The sequence below is a fragment of the Perca fluviatilis genome, chromosome 5 (assembly GCF_010015445.1).
Source record: "Perca fluviatilis chromosome 5, GENO_Pfluv_1.0, whole genome shotgun sequence".
NCBI lineage: Eukaryota > Metazoa > Chordata > Actinopteri > Perciformes > Percidae > Perca > Perca fluviatilis.
In genome coordinates, this window is record NC_053116.1 from 1,276,194 (window position 1) to 1,291,480 (window position 15,287).

Here is a 15,287-nt window from a genome sequence, read left to right on the forward strand (position 1 = left end):
AGTTGTGCGGAGGCTCCACGCAGAGCTCTCGCCGTAGCCTACATAAGTGGCCTGATGTTTATACTTGTGCGCTGGTGTGTGCGTCGAGCCGCATGTGTGTGTGTGTGTGTGTGTGTGTGGGGGGGGAGTGTGTGGTAGAGGGAGAAGTGAGAGAGGGATGGTGATTATCTTCAGAGTGAGTAGTGACTCTAGAGTCCTAGTGAGAGAACCAAAGAGTCTCCCCTGTTCTTTCTGACCACGGTGGGAGATCTGGAGCAGGAGAAGTTACCCCTCTCCTTGATCTCATGTTGTTGATGGAGAAGGAGAACCAGGAAATGAGTCGGGGGGGAAATGCAACGCTACCAAGCCACGGCCGAGCGACGTGCGTCGCCGCGATGTGTAGTTACATTTTTCGAGAGGTGCACGTCAGGATGCGGCGTAGGGTCCGGCGTAGACGTAGAAGGGTCTGCGTCTACGCCGGACCCTGCGCCGTCGATTCTACGCACAACCATAAAAAGGCCTTAACCCTAACCATTGCCTAATCCAAGTGCCTTCCAGGCAGTGCCAAACACAGGTGATAACGTACTTTGAAATGATATTTACAAGAGCCTCTTTTCAGTGTCGACCTAAATGTCTTTAAGTGGGAAAGTGCAGCACTACTTCTGTTGAACTAGCATGTTGAAAAAATAATTTTTTGTGAAAGGAAACAAAACTATTGTAAAGGCATACCTGTGTGTTTGAACAGTTGGGTGTTTGGCTCGAGGTCATGGTGCAAAGGACCCTAGGGTGAAATTACTCCGAACCATCACTTTAAGGACTGTCTGGGACCCACTCGCTGGTTTCCCAACCAATCAACATCACTGGGCGGAGTTAGCGTTTAAAATCAAATGTATGTGATGTGATGATTGTATAATTGATAATAGACACATTCTAAAAAAAAAATATATATATAAATGAATAAACTCAATCAACATTAGAAAAAAAACCCACATCAGCTCACATCATAACCAAAGGCCTAAATAAAATCCAGTGTCTGTGTAAGTGTGGCGTAAGAAGGTAGTTTAACGATTAAATAACTGCATCGATGCTACAGAAGAAGACAAAATGAGAAGGTATCACGTTGTAACAATTCTTTATTCCCCGTCATGAACTTGGTCAAGCACAAGAAAACCCCTTTAACAACACAAGGACAGATGGAGAAAGAGATGTACACAGATAGCATCCGTTTGAGCCTTTGTCAAACTAAACAAAAAACTAACAAGGTTTAAATGCTCTTGAGAACATACAGAATTATAATACAGAAATAATGAAATACTCTTATCTCCCCCTCCCTCTGCACGACTCATCGCTGCTCCACTGAAAACCAGAACGTTGTCAGAAGCTGCCACCGTACATCTGCTGTACAGCCCCAATCTGCAGGCGTTTGATATCAATTCATTACAGGGGAAAGGGGTGCTAAAGTGCTAAAAGGGGGCCTACATTCTGTCTTTTTTGGGGGTCTGCTGTGAGTGCAGAGTTGGTCTAGACATTACTGGGGAGCCTACTTTTGAATTTCAACATTTCTAGAGCATTCTGATTTGTCCCTTTATGTGTGCTTCTGTGATTTTACATAAGAAGCCAAATTCTCTCCTATGTAGGACATAACATCTCCTACGTAGGAGATCAACTTTGACAGAAGTTGTGCATGTTCATCGTTTTGAAGAGACGTCGGTTTTTGTCAGCTGTTTTTTTTTTGTATTTTATTTTATTTTTTAATAGTGCAGTTACACCGTTTGAACTAAGTCAGATAGCAGACTGTGGCTTGAAGCAGACTTCACTCTCCTGTCTAACCACTTAGACGGCTGTGTGTGTGTGTGTGTGTGTGTGTGTGTGTGTGTGTGTGTGTGTGCTTGTGTGTGCATTCACGTCAGCATTCAAGTGATCTGTGCCAGCGTAAAAGGTAACGTTCGTGCTGGAACCTAGTAATTCATGATAAATGTGCGTGTTTGCATCTACCATAAATTGTCAATTTCATTGTATTTATCTCTAAAAATCTTTACGTGAATGTATGCGAGTTGTCAATGTTTTGTGTGTGTGTGTGTGTGTGTGTGTGTGCATGTATGTGTGCATGAGGGTATGTGCGATTGTCCAGGCTCTGATGGTCAACAGCTGTCAGTTCAAAAAATAGAATCATTCTGTAAGAAATCACGATGGGGGGAGGGAGGGGGGAACTGACATCCCAAAATGCAGAAAAGTGGTTGCATTTCAGCCTGGCTGTCCCTCTCAATACTGGGTCATTTCCAAACGTGTTGCTCCTATTAGTCACTTGGACACAGAAACCGGGACAAACAGGCTCCAGCTCGAAAAATACCAAAGTTACCATTTAAATCAAATTTAAAGATGGACCAAAAACACCATCCCCTTTATCTTTGAGGATTCCCACAAACCAAAAAATTGTTAAAAATCTAATTAGCATATTTACAAGTTTTTCATCTCGACAACACGAGAAACAGACACATTAAATATCATGTATAAACAGCGGCTTTTTTCCAATATAAAGATTACATTTGTGACCAAAAACTATTCCTGGACTGAGACGGAGCATGTGTTTTCCTGGTGAGTATTATGGGATGTAGCACATTAGGACGTGCATACCACAAAGCACATTTACAGTGTACGCCAGAGCAGGCAAGGTGATTAACCCTCATGTTGTCCTCGTTTTTTTAGTTTTTTTTTTTTTATATATCAGAAATATGGGACGTTGGAATAAGCGCCGAAAACGCAGAAAAACACACAATAAAAACGTCAAAAAAAATAACGGAAAACACTAGAAAAAGTGACAGAAACATAAAAAAATAAAAATAAAAACGTCTGAAAAAGCTTTTTCTGATGTTGTAAAAAGAGTCCAAAACGTTAAAATGAGGACTGTGAAAAAAGCAAAACAATTTTGAGAAGGGAAGAGAGTTTTTTTCGTGGTCGACAGGAAGAAAACACAAGGGTTAACGGAGTTGTATTTGCAGCTTTATAAAAATAATAAAATATTCCGATATTAACATTTATAGCTGCTTCAGAGTTCCCACCGTATGTACTGGCTGCTGGTGGCTGTTTAAGACAATAATGTTTGTTTGTTTTTTAAATTTTGGTTTTAAAGTGCTCATATTCTGCTCATTTCCAGGTTCATAACTTTTTCAATTCAATTTTATTTACAGTATCAAATCATAACAGAGTTATCTCGAGACATTTTACAGATAGAGTAGGTCTAGACCACTCTATAAATTCCAAAACCCCAACAATTACAGTAATTCCCTCAAGAGCAAGCATTAGCAGTGGCTAATGCGACAGTGGCGAGGAGAAACTCCCTTTTAGGAAGAAACCTCGGCAGACCCAGACTCTTGGTAGGCGGGGTCTGGTTGTATTTAGAGGTTGTACCAGAATAGGTTTACGTGGTTTAATTTTCAAAAAACAACATATTTTTGTTGTACTGTGCATTGTGCGACATCTCACTTCTGTTCCATCTTTGTTGGGAGTTGCACATGCTCAGTACCTAGTCAGTCAGAAGCAGAGTATGAGGGCGTGCCCTGACAGTACCTAGGTAAGGACTACTAGTCAGTCAGAAGCAGAGTATGAGGGCGTGCCCTGACAGTACCTAGGTAAGGACTACTAGCCAGTCAGAAGCAGAGTATGAGGGCGTGCCCTGACAGTACCTAGGTAAGGACTACTAGCCAGTCAGAAGCAGAGTATGAGGGCGTGCCCTGACAGTACCTAGGTAAGGACTACTAGCCAGTCAGAAGTAGACTATGAGGGCGTGCCCTGACAGTACCTAGGTAAGGACTACTAGCCAGTCAGAAGTAGACTATGAGGGCGTGCCATGCTAGCAGCTAGGTGAGCATTATAACGTGTGTTCCAAAGTGACCATGTTAGTCTCTGAAGTAAAGGCTGGACTACAATAGAGCTGTTTGGTGAACAGTGGTTTCTGTTGGAGATGGTAAGTCCCTTTGGGGGGGGACTTCGGGCTTTTTCACTTTGTAAACCTATAACCTGCACAAAAAAAAGATATACTGTATAACACAATAAAGGAAAGGGGGGAAAAAAGCCCAAAAGCACAATATGAGCACTTTAACAAATAATTGGTCGAACGGTACGTTTGAGGCATTTTGTCTCTTTGCACATTCCTCTGAGGTCGCCACACCAGTCAGCCCGAGGTCAGAGGTCAATGGAGTCCATGATGTTAAGCATCAGTGTCATGGGGGGGGGCGGGGGGAGAGATTTCTGACGGTGCAGACAGAGAGCAGTTTGAGGCAGGCGTGTCCTCGTGTGTTGGAGGACCGCTGGGAAACGTCGGGACTCCCGCTCTGTCTGCCGGCGGCACGGCGACTCTCCGTCCCATCGGCGCCCGCTCTACGTCGTCTGCAGGGGAGAGAAGGAGAGCACAAAACAACTTCATTTATCCCTAAAAGGAGAATTCAACCAGTCACATAAAATACAAACAAGAGCAGAATAAACGCCGTCGCAATCATCCAATCAACCGACACGTCAGTAGCAGCAGATCAAACACCTCATTTTTCAAATTCTGTAGAAAGGGATTGGTTTTTTCCAGCAGCTGAACGGGTGCGACTCCTTTTTTCCCCCCCTGCACTCTTCCTTTCATAGTTTCCGTTGCTTACTCCAAACCAAGCCATTTGCATAGCTAGTGTCCTGCACCCTAACACCTGTTTTGTATTTTTTATTGCATGGCAACTTTACGGCGGGCTGACATTTACGTAGGTGACTCTGTGCTGCCTACGGACTGTGTGACAATGAAAATATTGACTTTGTAGTGGGGAGCAGAGAAACAACGTCCACCCCAGCAGTCTCCGTTTGTTGTGCGATTGCCTTGGCAAAAGCTGTTTGTCATCACTCTCACTTTTACAGCCTATTTTAGGGGATAGATGTACGTACTGTGTGGAGATTTCAAACGTACCTGTAACAATCCCATTTATAATTTATTATGGAGGATAATAAAAGGGGCGACCCGCATCAGTGGCTTGAAAACACCCTGGCCTGAATTGTGTTTTTTTCATTGTAAGCGCACACACACACACACACACACACACACACACACACACACACACACACACACAAACCCACACACACAAACCCACACACACACACACACACACACACACACACACACACACACACACACACACACACACACACACACACACACACACACACACACACACACACACACACACACACACACACACACACACACACACACACACACACACACACACACACACACAGGAGGGGAGTGATGACATTGTGGGTTGACATGTGTTATTGTCTGACACTGACCTATTTACCTGCGTCAAGTCTCTGGAAAAAAAACTGCTATTTGATTCCATTTGCTCCCCGTGCCTGTGATTTAATAATGATATAATATACATCATAATAATAATTATAATATATATAATAATACATTTTCTGTAATCAATTGACTAACCGTTTATAGATAACATACCCAGACAGCAGGTACTTCATCACACTGATGCTAAAATCCTCCTCTAACCCTAATAAATAACGTAGTTGCCAGTTGATTTAGGCCCTCGGAGGTGAAACTGAAGACAGTCTAATCCAACAGTCCTGCGTGATGTTGCTGCGATGTTCAGTTTTACGTTGAGGCCGTTTTAGAGACATTTTACTGATGGCGTTTCTATTATTCTCTTCTATTATTAAATGCATCAGTCACTCAGGCCGGGTTAGCTCAGTCCATAACCAGTTATCTCGTCAGTTTTTACTTCTCTTCATTAATCAGAGGTGTGTTTTGGGCGTAACATGCAATCAACCAATCAGAGATCATCTCCCATTCCCTTTAAAAGCCAGGCACCTTGGAGCATTGCTATTATGATGGAGGATTTGCACCGTAATATTTTTATTTGTAATCTTCTGCATGTGTGTGTGCTGCTGTGCGTCCTTGTGTGTGTAACAAGCATAGTGTGCGCGCGCTGTGCACAAGCCTAGGAGCATTTTACTAATGCTCTGTTAAAATAACAATGAAATGCTGCGTTATTGACTTTAGACCAGGTTTTTGTTGGTCAATGGTGCGATCACTGCCTGCTGCCTCAAGATAGCAATACGCACAGAATGCACCTGAACACACCTCCCTGTAAGACCAGCACACCCAGAATGCACCTTAACACACCTCCCTGTAAGACCAGCATGCCCAGCTGTTTAAATGATGTGGGCGCTGGACAGGAAACTGACAACTGCGTGGGTCTTAAACTAGCAAAGAGACTTGGGTGGGGCTTTGCGCCGCGCTGGGTGCAAGATGGGGCCCACAGGGTGTTCCACTGAGCCGTAGCCTTACCTGTGCATTCTGCCTCTGCATCTTGTGCCTGGAGCAGGCCGCCGGCTCTTTCTCCCCCGAGCCGTCCCGTTCTGACTCGCGCTCCCGCTTCCCTGTGATGCCGCCTCGGCCGTGTAGCAGGAGTCCTGGATGGAAGAGGAAAAACGGGATGGTTATCAGAAACACTCTACTGGATGGACGTGTGGGAGGTCTAGTTTGGTAAATCTCCTGTGCTCTTCCTCTACTGGGAAACACCTGAGATTGGTGATTACTAAACGGCAATTTTATTTATGAAGCACCTAACACGTAAACTCAAAGTGCTTTATATTAAACACAAAGTGAAAAAAAATATAAGCATAACGAGAACAGCGCATAAACAACAAAATAATAAGACAGTATAAGCATCGACTAGGGCTGCGCGATATGAGGGTAATATGCGATAATGTTGTCGAATATCGTGATAATGATATCACTTGTAATAAATAAACAAATACTAAAGGCCACTCAGTTCTGCACTTCTGCTGCTTTCAGTATTCCGCCAAAATAAAATGCACTGCTTGTTGAATTTAACACAAATGAAAGGAAATTCTTTTTAAAGGTTATTTTTTTTAAGCCTTTATTGTGACAGCTTAGATATGAAAGGGGAGAGAGAGAGAGAGAGAGAGAGAGAGAGAGAGAGAGAGAGAGAGAGAGAGAGAGAGAGAGAGAATGACATGCAGGAAAGTGCCGCAGGTCAGAAATGAACCAGCGACCTCTGCATCAAGGACTGAGCCTCTATATGTGGGTGCTCGCTCTTCCACTGGGCCACCCAATGGAAATCATTTTTAACATTCAATTACCGACCACACACACACACACACACACACACACACACACACACACACACACACACACACACACACACACACACACACACACACACACACACACACACACACACACACACACACACTCTGATAGCAGGATTTTGAAGGGGATTCCCTATTGTACCGGGAGCCAACGTAGGGAAGGCAAGGCAACTTTATTTGTATAGCACATTTCAGCAACAGGGCAATTCAAAGTGTTTTGTACGTAGTGTAATGGGGAAGAACAGTCTCGCCCTCTTGTGGGCAGCATTCACACACACAGACACACTTCAGCAGGGCGGGAGCGGTAGCGGCGCCAGCTTCTCTCTCACCTGGGTGTTGGGGCACAGCAAACTCATGGTAGAGCGGGCCGCCGGGGACGGTCTGGCTGGCGTCTGGCACCGAGTGGTATCCTGCAACACACACACACACACACACACACACACACACACACACACACACACACACACACACACACACACACACACACACACACACACACACACACACACACACACACACACACACACACTTTGGACTTCATTGTTTGTGAGAGGGCTCAAAGGTTCAACATCATATCCTCATCATGTAACCATATTCGCCCGCAAAAAAAATAAAGCATGTACGTGGCTTATTTCAAGTAGGTGTCTTAAATGTGCCAGACTTAGCCAAAAGGCTACGTTTCAGTGTTTCTGCAGTATTTCATTATACCACACTACCTAAAGGGACAGTTCAGATCTTTTGAAGAGTGGTTGTATGACCTACTTCTCCATAGTCAGTGTGTTAGCTAAAGTAGATCCAGGGGTCGGTTTCTTTTCAAAATGTTGGGGATATAAACAAAAGATCAAAACCCCTGCTCATGTCAGGGGACGCCCTACCAAGCGGTTGCTGTTGATGCTGGTGTAGATGTTGCTGTTGTTGTTGCTGGTGTAGGTGCGGTTGCAGTCGCTGTTGGGCGCCGTTCGGTCCCGTGTCCTCTTTATTGTGAAAGTTGAGCAGGATGCTCCCGCTGCCGTTAACTGTGGCAACAGAGCTCCCCAACACTCCGGGCACTAAAAAAAAAAAGAAATTAATTACAGAGGAAAACATATGACTGATTGTCATAGGTAGAATCACCATTATTACAACCATAACGGCAAGAAAGTGCACTGCACATCTTTATTATTCAAAAACTGACTTAATAATGACTTATATTTATATAGCGCCTTTCACAAAACCCAAGGACTTACAATGCGAGTTGTTGTTGTTGTTGTTGGTCCCTGGCGGCTGCTCTCCGGGAGAGTAGGCCATCATTCCTCCGGTCCCGTTCCCGGATGGCACCGATGCCAGCAGGCCTGAAAGACGCAAACACGTTTATTTTTCCTACCCTGAGAGGAAAGGACTTTGAATTCCTCAGTGTACAAAGAGGGCACGAGTCCGTAATTGTTTCCATTTGGCCATTTGAAAGGCACAGATGCCACGTTTGTGATGACATGTTTGGGGAACCCTGTCCTGAAGTCCACTAGACATGTGTGTCCACTGACGGTATAATAACCTTCAGCAAAAATATGGTTTAATGGTATTGCGGTACTGCAATTACAGCTTTCAAATGTATTATTTTGAAAGGTCTGTATATATCTTATTACTTCTACACTACAACAGTAGGTTGTTTTTTATGGTATAGTATGTTTACATGCTCCTGGTTTACAGTAGTACTCATACTCCAGTTACAGTATTCCTAATTTATTATATGTTTTGCACTCTTTTGTATAGTAGTAGTAGATTTTGTTGTTGTGGTCTTATTTTATTTAATTTAATTACCTTGTATATTATTTTTCTGTGTGCTTTTCTTTGCCCTTAAAGCTATAGTGTGTAGTTGTGTCGCCCCCATGAGGAATTATTCTTTCTTTTTGTTCTGGGCATTTTCGGCCTTTATTTTGATAGGACAGCTGAAGACATGAAAGGGGAGAGAGAGGGGGAATGACATGCAGGAAAGGGCCGCAGGTCGGAGTCGAACCCGCGGCCCACTGCCTCGAGGAGTAAATATATATGGCCGCCCGCTCCACCAAGTGAGCTATCTGGGCGCCCCCCCCATGAGGAATTCTAAGTAATGACAACAAAACTGTCCACATGGTACAAGGCTACGTGATCAGATGTCAGAGTCTGGAAACATGAAATAATTCCCCAATTTCCTCGTTGGCATTAAGGACTGGTGTCTAGATTGGCGGCAAAATAAGTTGCATGTTGGTCTCATTTGTAGTCGTAATACAGGGAATTATATTTGGACTAGCGACAGAAAGAACTACGATGCCACATAATTCAAAAATAACATTGTAAAGTGCTGCGAGAGCATTTCAATGAGCATTACAAGAAAGGAAATTAAGACCTGTTGAAAATTATTTAAGACCTAGAACACAATTTTAGACTTTTTAAGGCCTGAAATATTCCCTGCTGAAACCCTGAATGAGTGCCACAGCAATTTATGTCAATGTGCTGCTCTCTTACCCAGTCCCCTGTATCGGCTGAGCTGCTGGTAGATCTGCTTCATCCTCTCGATGTTCAACCGGCTCGCCTCCGCGTGGTGAACCATGGGCTTCGGGTAGTGGACGCCAATCACGCACTTGGCGGCCGCCTGGACGGACTCCGGAGCGTTCCACGGGTCGTAGATGTACTTGGCGGGGAAACCTCGGAGGACAGGTAAGTATCGTCTGGAAGCACAGGGAGACATTAGATTTTGCAGGCTTGTGTCAACCCAAAGGTGGAAGGTTGCAGAGTGGTATGCAGGGTATGCTACAGGTTATTCTTTTAAATATTAGGAAGAAAATGGGTCAGGAAACCTGCCTAAACGCTGCTTTGTGGTTATAGTCACTATAGGTAGGGGAACCCAGAACTTTAGTTTTCATAAGCTGCCGAGCCAAAAAACTGTTTTTATGAAGACAAAACAGACTGGAGGAATCAGCAGAGAAAATGGGGAGACTTTGGGATCCTGACACTAACCTAACAATATGGCCGACGTTACGTTTGCAGCAAGCATTTTGTTACTAAGTCAAATGTCCAAACGTCAGTTTTAGGCTAACTATATGTAAGTTAAAGGACAATTCCAGGGGTTAATAACATATGTGTACTGAGTCGACTGCTCTCTGGAATATGTTTTCATGCTAATCCAATGTGTCTCTAGCTTGACACAAGATACCGCAAACCACTGATTAGCTTCTAATGCTAGCCTTCGGGGCAGAGGGTAAATCTCTATTTCTACACCACTAATGAGGCTCAAAATATCACCACACTTCAACGGTAGCATAATGAGGGTCCCTACATGTAAACCCAAGCATTGAGAACTTTGTAAGTGTACAGACAGTTTATTAAAAAGACAGTTTAGAAAGACAGTAGCGTTCATGTATACAGGCAGGCGCCATCTTGGGAAAGCAGTCATGACCAGTCGAACCACGAAACTGTACACTTACAAAGTTGTCAATGCTTTGGTTTTTTAGTATTCTAACACATTTTTATGCACCAATTTATGATGAAACATCTTTATTTATGTCAAGGAAAACAGAAAATTCAGAAGGCAGGTGACAATTTAAAATACAAAGTCCAGTTAGTTTGATTAGTATGAACAGGGCTCGGCGCACCAAGCAGCACGTTTTCGCTCCGAAGTTGAAAGATTTAGGAGCGCATAAAGAACTTTAGGGGCGCAATTTAGTTTAACAAATTATGTTTTTTTTAATAGAAAGAACACGAGGAGACATTGACAAGCAAAAGTGACAACATGTAATCGAACAGAAGAAGTATACTAGGTTTTTAATTTGTTTGTAATTATTCATACTTTTAACTGACTTAAATTCCTTTTTGGGGGGCGCCATGCAGGAAAAACAGAGCATGCTGGTGTTCAGCACTCAATGCATACAGGCATTCTGGGAAATAGCTGCTACAAAATAAAACACAGAACCACAACACTGTAAATCATGGCTACAGTACATGAGAACATACAGAGCACAAAGCCAGTCTACAAGTCTGAAACTCTTGTGTGGACTTTTAAAGATTGCGGCACTGAAGTGACTTAAGGCTGATTTATGCTTCTGCGTCGAATCAACGGCGTACCCCCGCAGACCCCTCTGCGTTGGCGCGAACCCCCCTCCGAGCCCTCCGCCGTAGCTCTATGCGCACCTCCAAAAATGTGTAACTTCGCGTCTGTGATTGATCAACTGGTCCTGTGTGTTGATAGTGGGTGTTTCCAGCAGCCTACTGTGGGGAGTAGCAACACGCTAGATCACTCAGACATCATAAACTCAGACATATTTTGGTTACAATGACGGGGTTATCTGTTTGTAAAGTCTATATGTCAGTAACGTTTTGAAATTAGCACTTCGCCAGCAAGCAGTACTTTGTGGGCAGTTGTGCTAAAGTTAGCTTGCTAATGTAACATAAACTGGCTGGCAGACACCTCGCAAATAACCTCAGACTCATCACCCCCTAGCGTTATGGCGGTGAAATGCACCGTGATGGAAAGCGGCCCCGACGCAGAACTCTGAAAGGGTCACGACGCTGTAGGAGCGACGGCGTGGAGTTGACGCTAAAGCATAAAACAGCCGCAGAAAACTAAAAGGGCGATTCTCTGAGGCGTGAAGCCAATAAAACGCAGACTACAACAAGATAGAGAAGGCAACATCTCACAGTACCATTCCAACCTGCTAAAAGTCTGGTTTTCCTTCCTCTGGGCCGTCGTGGATTTGCTCCGAGTGACAAAGAGAGGCCACCTACCTACTGCACCTGGTCCGAGCTTACCGAGTCCGAGGAGGCGGGGACAGGACAGAGGAAGGGGGGGTGTAGGGGTGGAACTGTGGGAAATTGCTCCGTGCAGTGAGGGGGGGTTGTGGAAACCGCCCCATCGCTAGACAGATCACAGCCACTTGGGTCGATGATTCTAGGAGACGAATACTGTAACACGCCGTTAGAAAGCACGAGGGTGGTGACCCACCCCCCCACCCCGATCAGAGCAGGTGTATAGTGGAAAGGTTCGGCATCGAAACACATCTGCTTTTCTTTCTTACACACCACTGTAAAACTTCCTTTTCCTTTTTGGTTGCCCTTTGATTGAGGCTACAAATAATAATTCCCCATGCACTGTATCTGGATATGGATATGTGATTCTTGTGAAAGCGCTTAGCGTCCACACCCCCGTGTCCTCATAGTGCGTTCCATTCGTACTCGGAAGTCCGATTTCCGAGCTCGAGGCAACCACCGAGTACCCCGAGTTAACAATCCAACCCGGCTGCCCCGTGCATCAACAGCAGTGAAAGCTGTAGTAACGTACAGTTATTAGCACTTCTGTGTTATTTGTGTCTCACTAAATCAGTCGTACACGCAGTCCTGTCCATCTTCTATCTGTAGACATGTTAGTATGCTTAAAAAACAGCGTAATGTATAGTTATAAACTGGCATTGCTAACCATGGCTAAACTGGCTTCAGCTAATGAAAACAATGAAAAATCTGACTTGTAAATGAAATGCATTCAACTCGGGTGTGACGTCATTCCCAGTTTTGGCTTCCGAGTTCCGAGATTAATGGAACGCACTATCAGTTAATGGCAGTCAAGAAAAAAGTGAGTAAAGCTAAATATATACTCAAAATAAAAAGGTTCCTAGTCGATGACAGAAGTCTTCCATTATACCTCACAGCTCACCCCCCCCCCCCTCCCCTCTCATCAGACAGTGTTGGACTGAGGAAATAGCTCATGCCTGCTCCTCCTGTCCCTTAAGGCCTTTTTACAGTTGCCGCAGCCAACCTGCCGCGCGCCAATGTGACATCAAAATGACGCTGACAAAGCGGAAACAGGAAGCGTGGACGAGTTCGAGGGCAACGGGATGCCAGGACTCTCAGAGTGACTGCAAGTCTCTCTTGTTAACTTACTGGGTTAAGAGGAGTTCTTTTATGGTGAATGAAAGGCTTGATCCCACCAAGTAGCTCATCCAATCAAATCAAAGCATTGACGTCAATGCTGCTGTCAGTTCTGCCGTTGTTTGCCTTTTTCTTCTACTTCTAGTCTGTAGAAATAGCAAACTCGGTAGCCTTTCCTCATTAGCGCCACCTCTGTTCAGGAGAAGACTGCAGCTAGTATCACGACCACCATGCGCGTCTATAAACAGTTACGGCGCTCCCATGACGTCACACTGGTGCGCGACAGGTCGGCTGCGGCGAGTATACTGGATGCTTCAGACTGCGGTGGTTGTCATTTTAAGCTTCCTCTGCTGACTGTCTCCTCCCACAACCACAGCGCCACACTCTGGGCTGGCCCCCCACATTTCAACAAAAGGGACCACAACCTCTTTTTTGCCAGGAAGATCTGCGCCCAGGTCCGCCTGAACCGGCAGGGCTGCATTCCCATAAGCAGAGCACCACTGAACATTTCACAAAGCATGGGATGAGGGGGCTTTGCGTGGCACGGCACCTAGGGCTGGGCCATATGGAGATAATCAAATATCACGGCATTTTGTAACGAAACACATCGATGCAGATATTGCGGCGATACTGTAGACTATTGGTGCTTTCACAAAATATATTCACAATTCGATTTTAGAATAAATAATCTTCAATATTGTGGATATAATGGCTTATTCTGGTTCAGAAAATGACATCACTTTACTGTAACGCAGCCTTTAAAACCAGGAAAAGACACTTATATCCACACGATATCCAAACTCTAAGACGATATCTACAGTAGTCTCATATCTTGATATATATATATGATATTGATATATTGCCCAGCCCTAGGCACAGGTAACGACAACCGTTGCCAACCGCGCCGGTCCAGCGCCTTTCCTCACCCCCCTTTGGGGAATGCTAAATAGTCCTCTACCTAACGGATACATAGCTAGGCCTTTTCATTTCCCTACCAAGTGGTCAGAATCCCTTTTGACAAAACGAGATGCCAAGGTGTGACAAAGCTACCCAGAGGGGGGGCTGCAGGGGCGCGAGCAAAGTCCAGTCCTTCAGGGTTGCACAAAAACAACGACCAGCGATTTCTCAACTCAGCCCCCCGACTTCCATCCAAGGCAGCAATCAGCTACGATCTACGAAAGGGGAGAGGGATAGCTGAACATTTATCAGTATTTTAAGCCCCCCCACTAGAATTAGGTAATGGTTAGGGTTATGGTTAGGTGCCTTGAAGTCAACGGTCGCAGCGCTGCCTCAAAGGAGACGGTGGGGGCTTAAAACACCATTGAGCTAGCTGAAACCCCCCCCCCCCCAAAAGAAAAACCCAGCTGAGCCAAAACACAAACACAGAGCCACATCCAGAGAAAGAGAAGAATTAATCACGCCTTAAGATACGCATACACAATTACCAAAAGGACATTCACAAATAATTAAAAGGCACGCCAAGCAGTACACTGGTGAACACTGAAATAGTTTAAAAAAAGACATGGCTGAATCCAAAATAACTAAAGTGCTGAAGTTTTCAGAGAAAAGAAAATGGGCCGACAGGGCAAAAACAAAAAGAGAAGGAGAGGAGGAGAGGAAAAGAAGGGATGTCTATTGCGATTCCAAGAAAAGGCCGCCCCACCTAATGAAGTCCCCGTTGGGGTCGGTGCGTCTGCCGAAGCCCACGGGGCAGTAGCAGTGGAAGAACTGCTGGAAGAAGGAACTGCAGGACAGCCACATCCAGCTGCCTGCGTTCACGCTCCAGTCTGCATCCAGAAGCAGCTCCTCAAAGACCTGCGACACAAAGATAACAGCGTTTGTTTGACACGTGATGCAGAGCTTTCTCAATGTGTAGTCTCGCATTGCCAGACCTTCCTCCACAGCGCTTTGGAGGAGGGTCTGGCTAGTCCACACACAGCATTCCGGGATGGGAGGAAAACATGCTCTGGTTTATTGGCATGTCTTTAAACCAATCACAATAGTCGTGGGCGGCGCTAAGCTCCGCACGGAGCCTCTGCTAAATAGTCTCAGGAAGGAACTTGTTTTGGTGGAACATGTGGACATTCAAAAGTAATTTTAGTCGTGCAACAGAAAACTCAGATTGGACAGATAGTCTAGCTAGCTGCAGTGTTTCCTCTATGTTGATTGGCAAGTGGCGGTCTGCCACGGTTAGATTTCTCCCGCCACGGTTACAGAAATGTACAAAAAGCCGTCTATGAGCCGTGATTGTAAAGAGAGTCGGAGAATAGCGCAGA

General features: G+C 44.9%; 1 protein-coding gene across 1 annotated transcript in view; it reads right to left on the reverse strand.

The window, feature by feature from the left end:
* Positions 1-3,992: 3,992 nt before the first annotated feature.
* Positions 3,993-15,287, reverse strand: part of LOC120559514 (cryptochrome-1-like) — a 34,223-nt gene continuing 22,928 nt past the window's right edge. The window contains exons 9-15 of the mRNA XM_039801234.1: positions 14,675-14,826; positions 9,619-9,821; positions 8,364-8,468; positions 8,013-8,186; positions 7,467-7,547; positions 6,311-6,435; positions 3,993-4,365 (exon numbers count right to left, since the gene is read on the reverse strand). Coding sequence (XP_039657168.1) covers positions 4,357-4,365; positions 6,311-6,435; positions 7,467-7,547; positions 8,013-8,186; positions 8,364-8,468; positions 9,619-9,821; positions 14,675-14,826 — 849 coding nt within the window. The 3' untranslated portion in view covers positions 3,993-4,356. The remainder of the gene's footprint in view (positions 4,366-6,310; positions 6,436-7,466; positions 7,548-8,012; positions 8,187-8,363; positions 8,469-9,618; positions 9,822-14,674; positions 14,827-15,287) is intronic.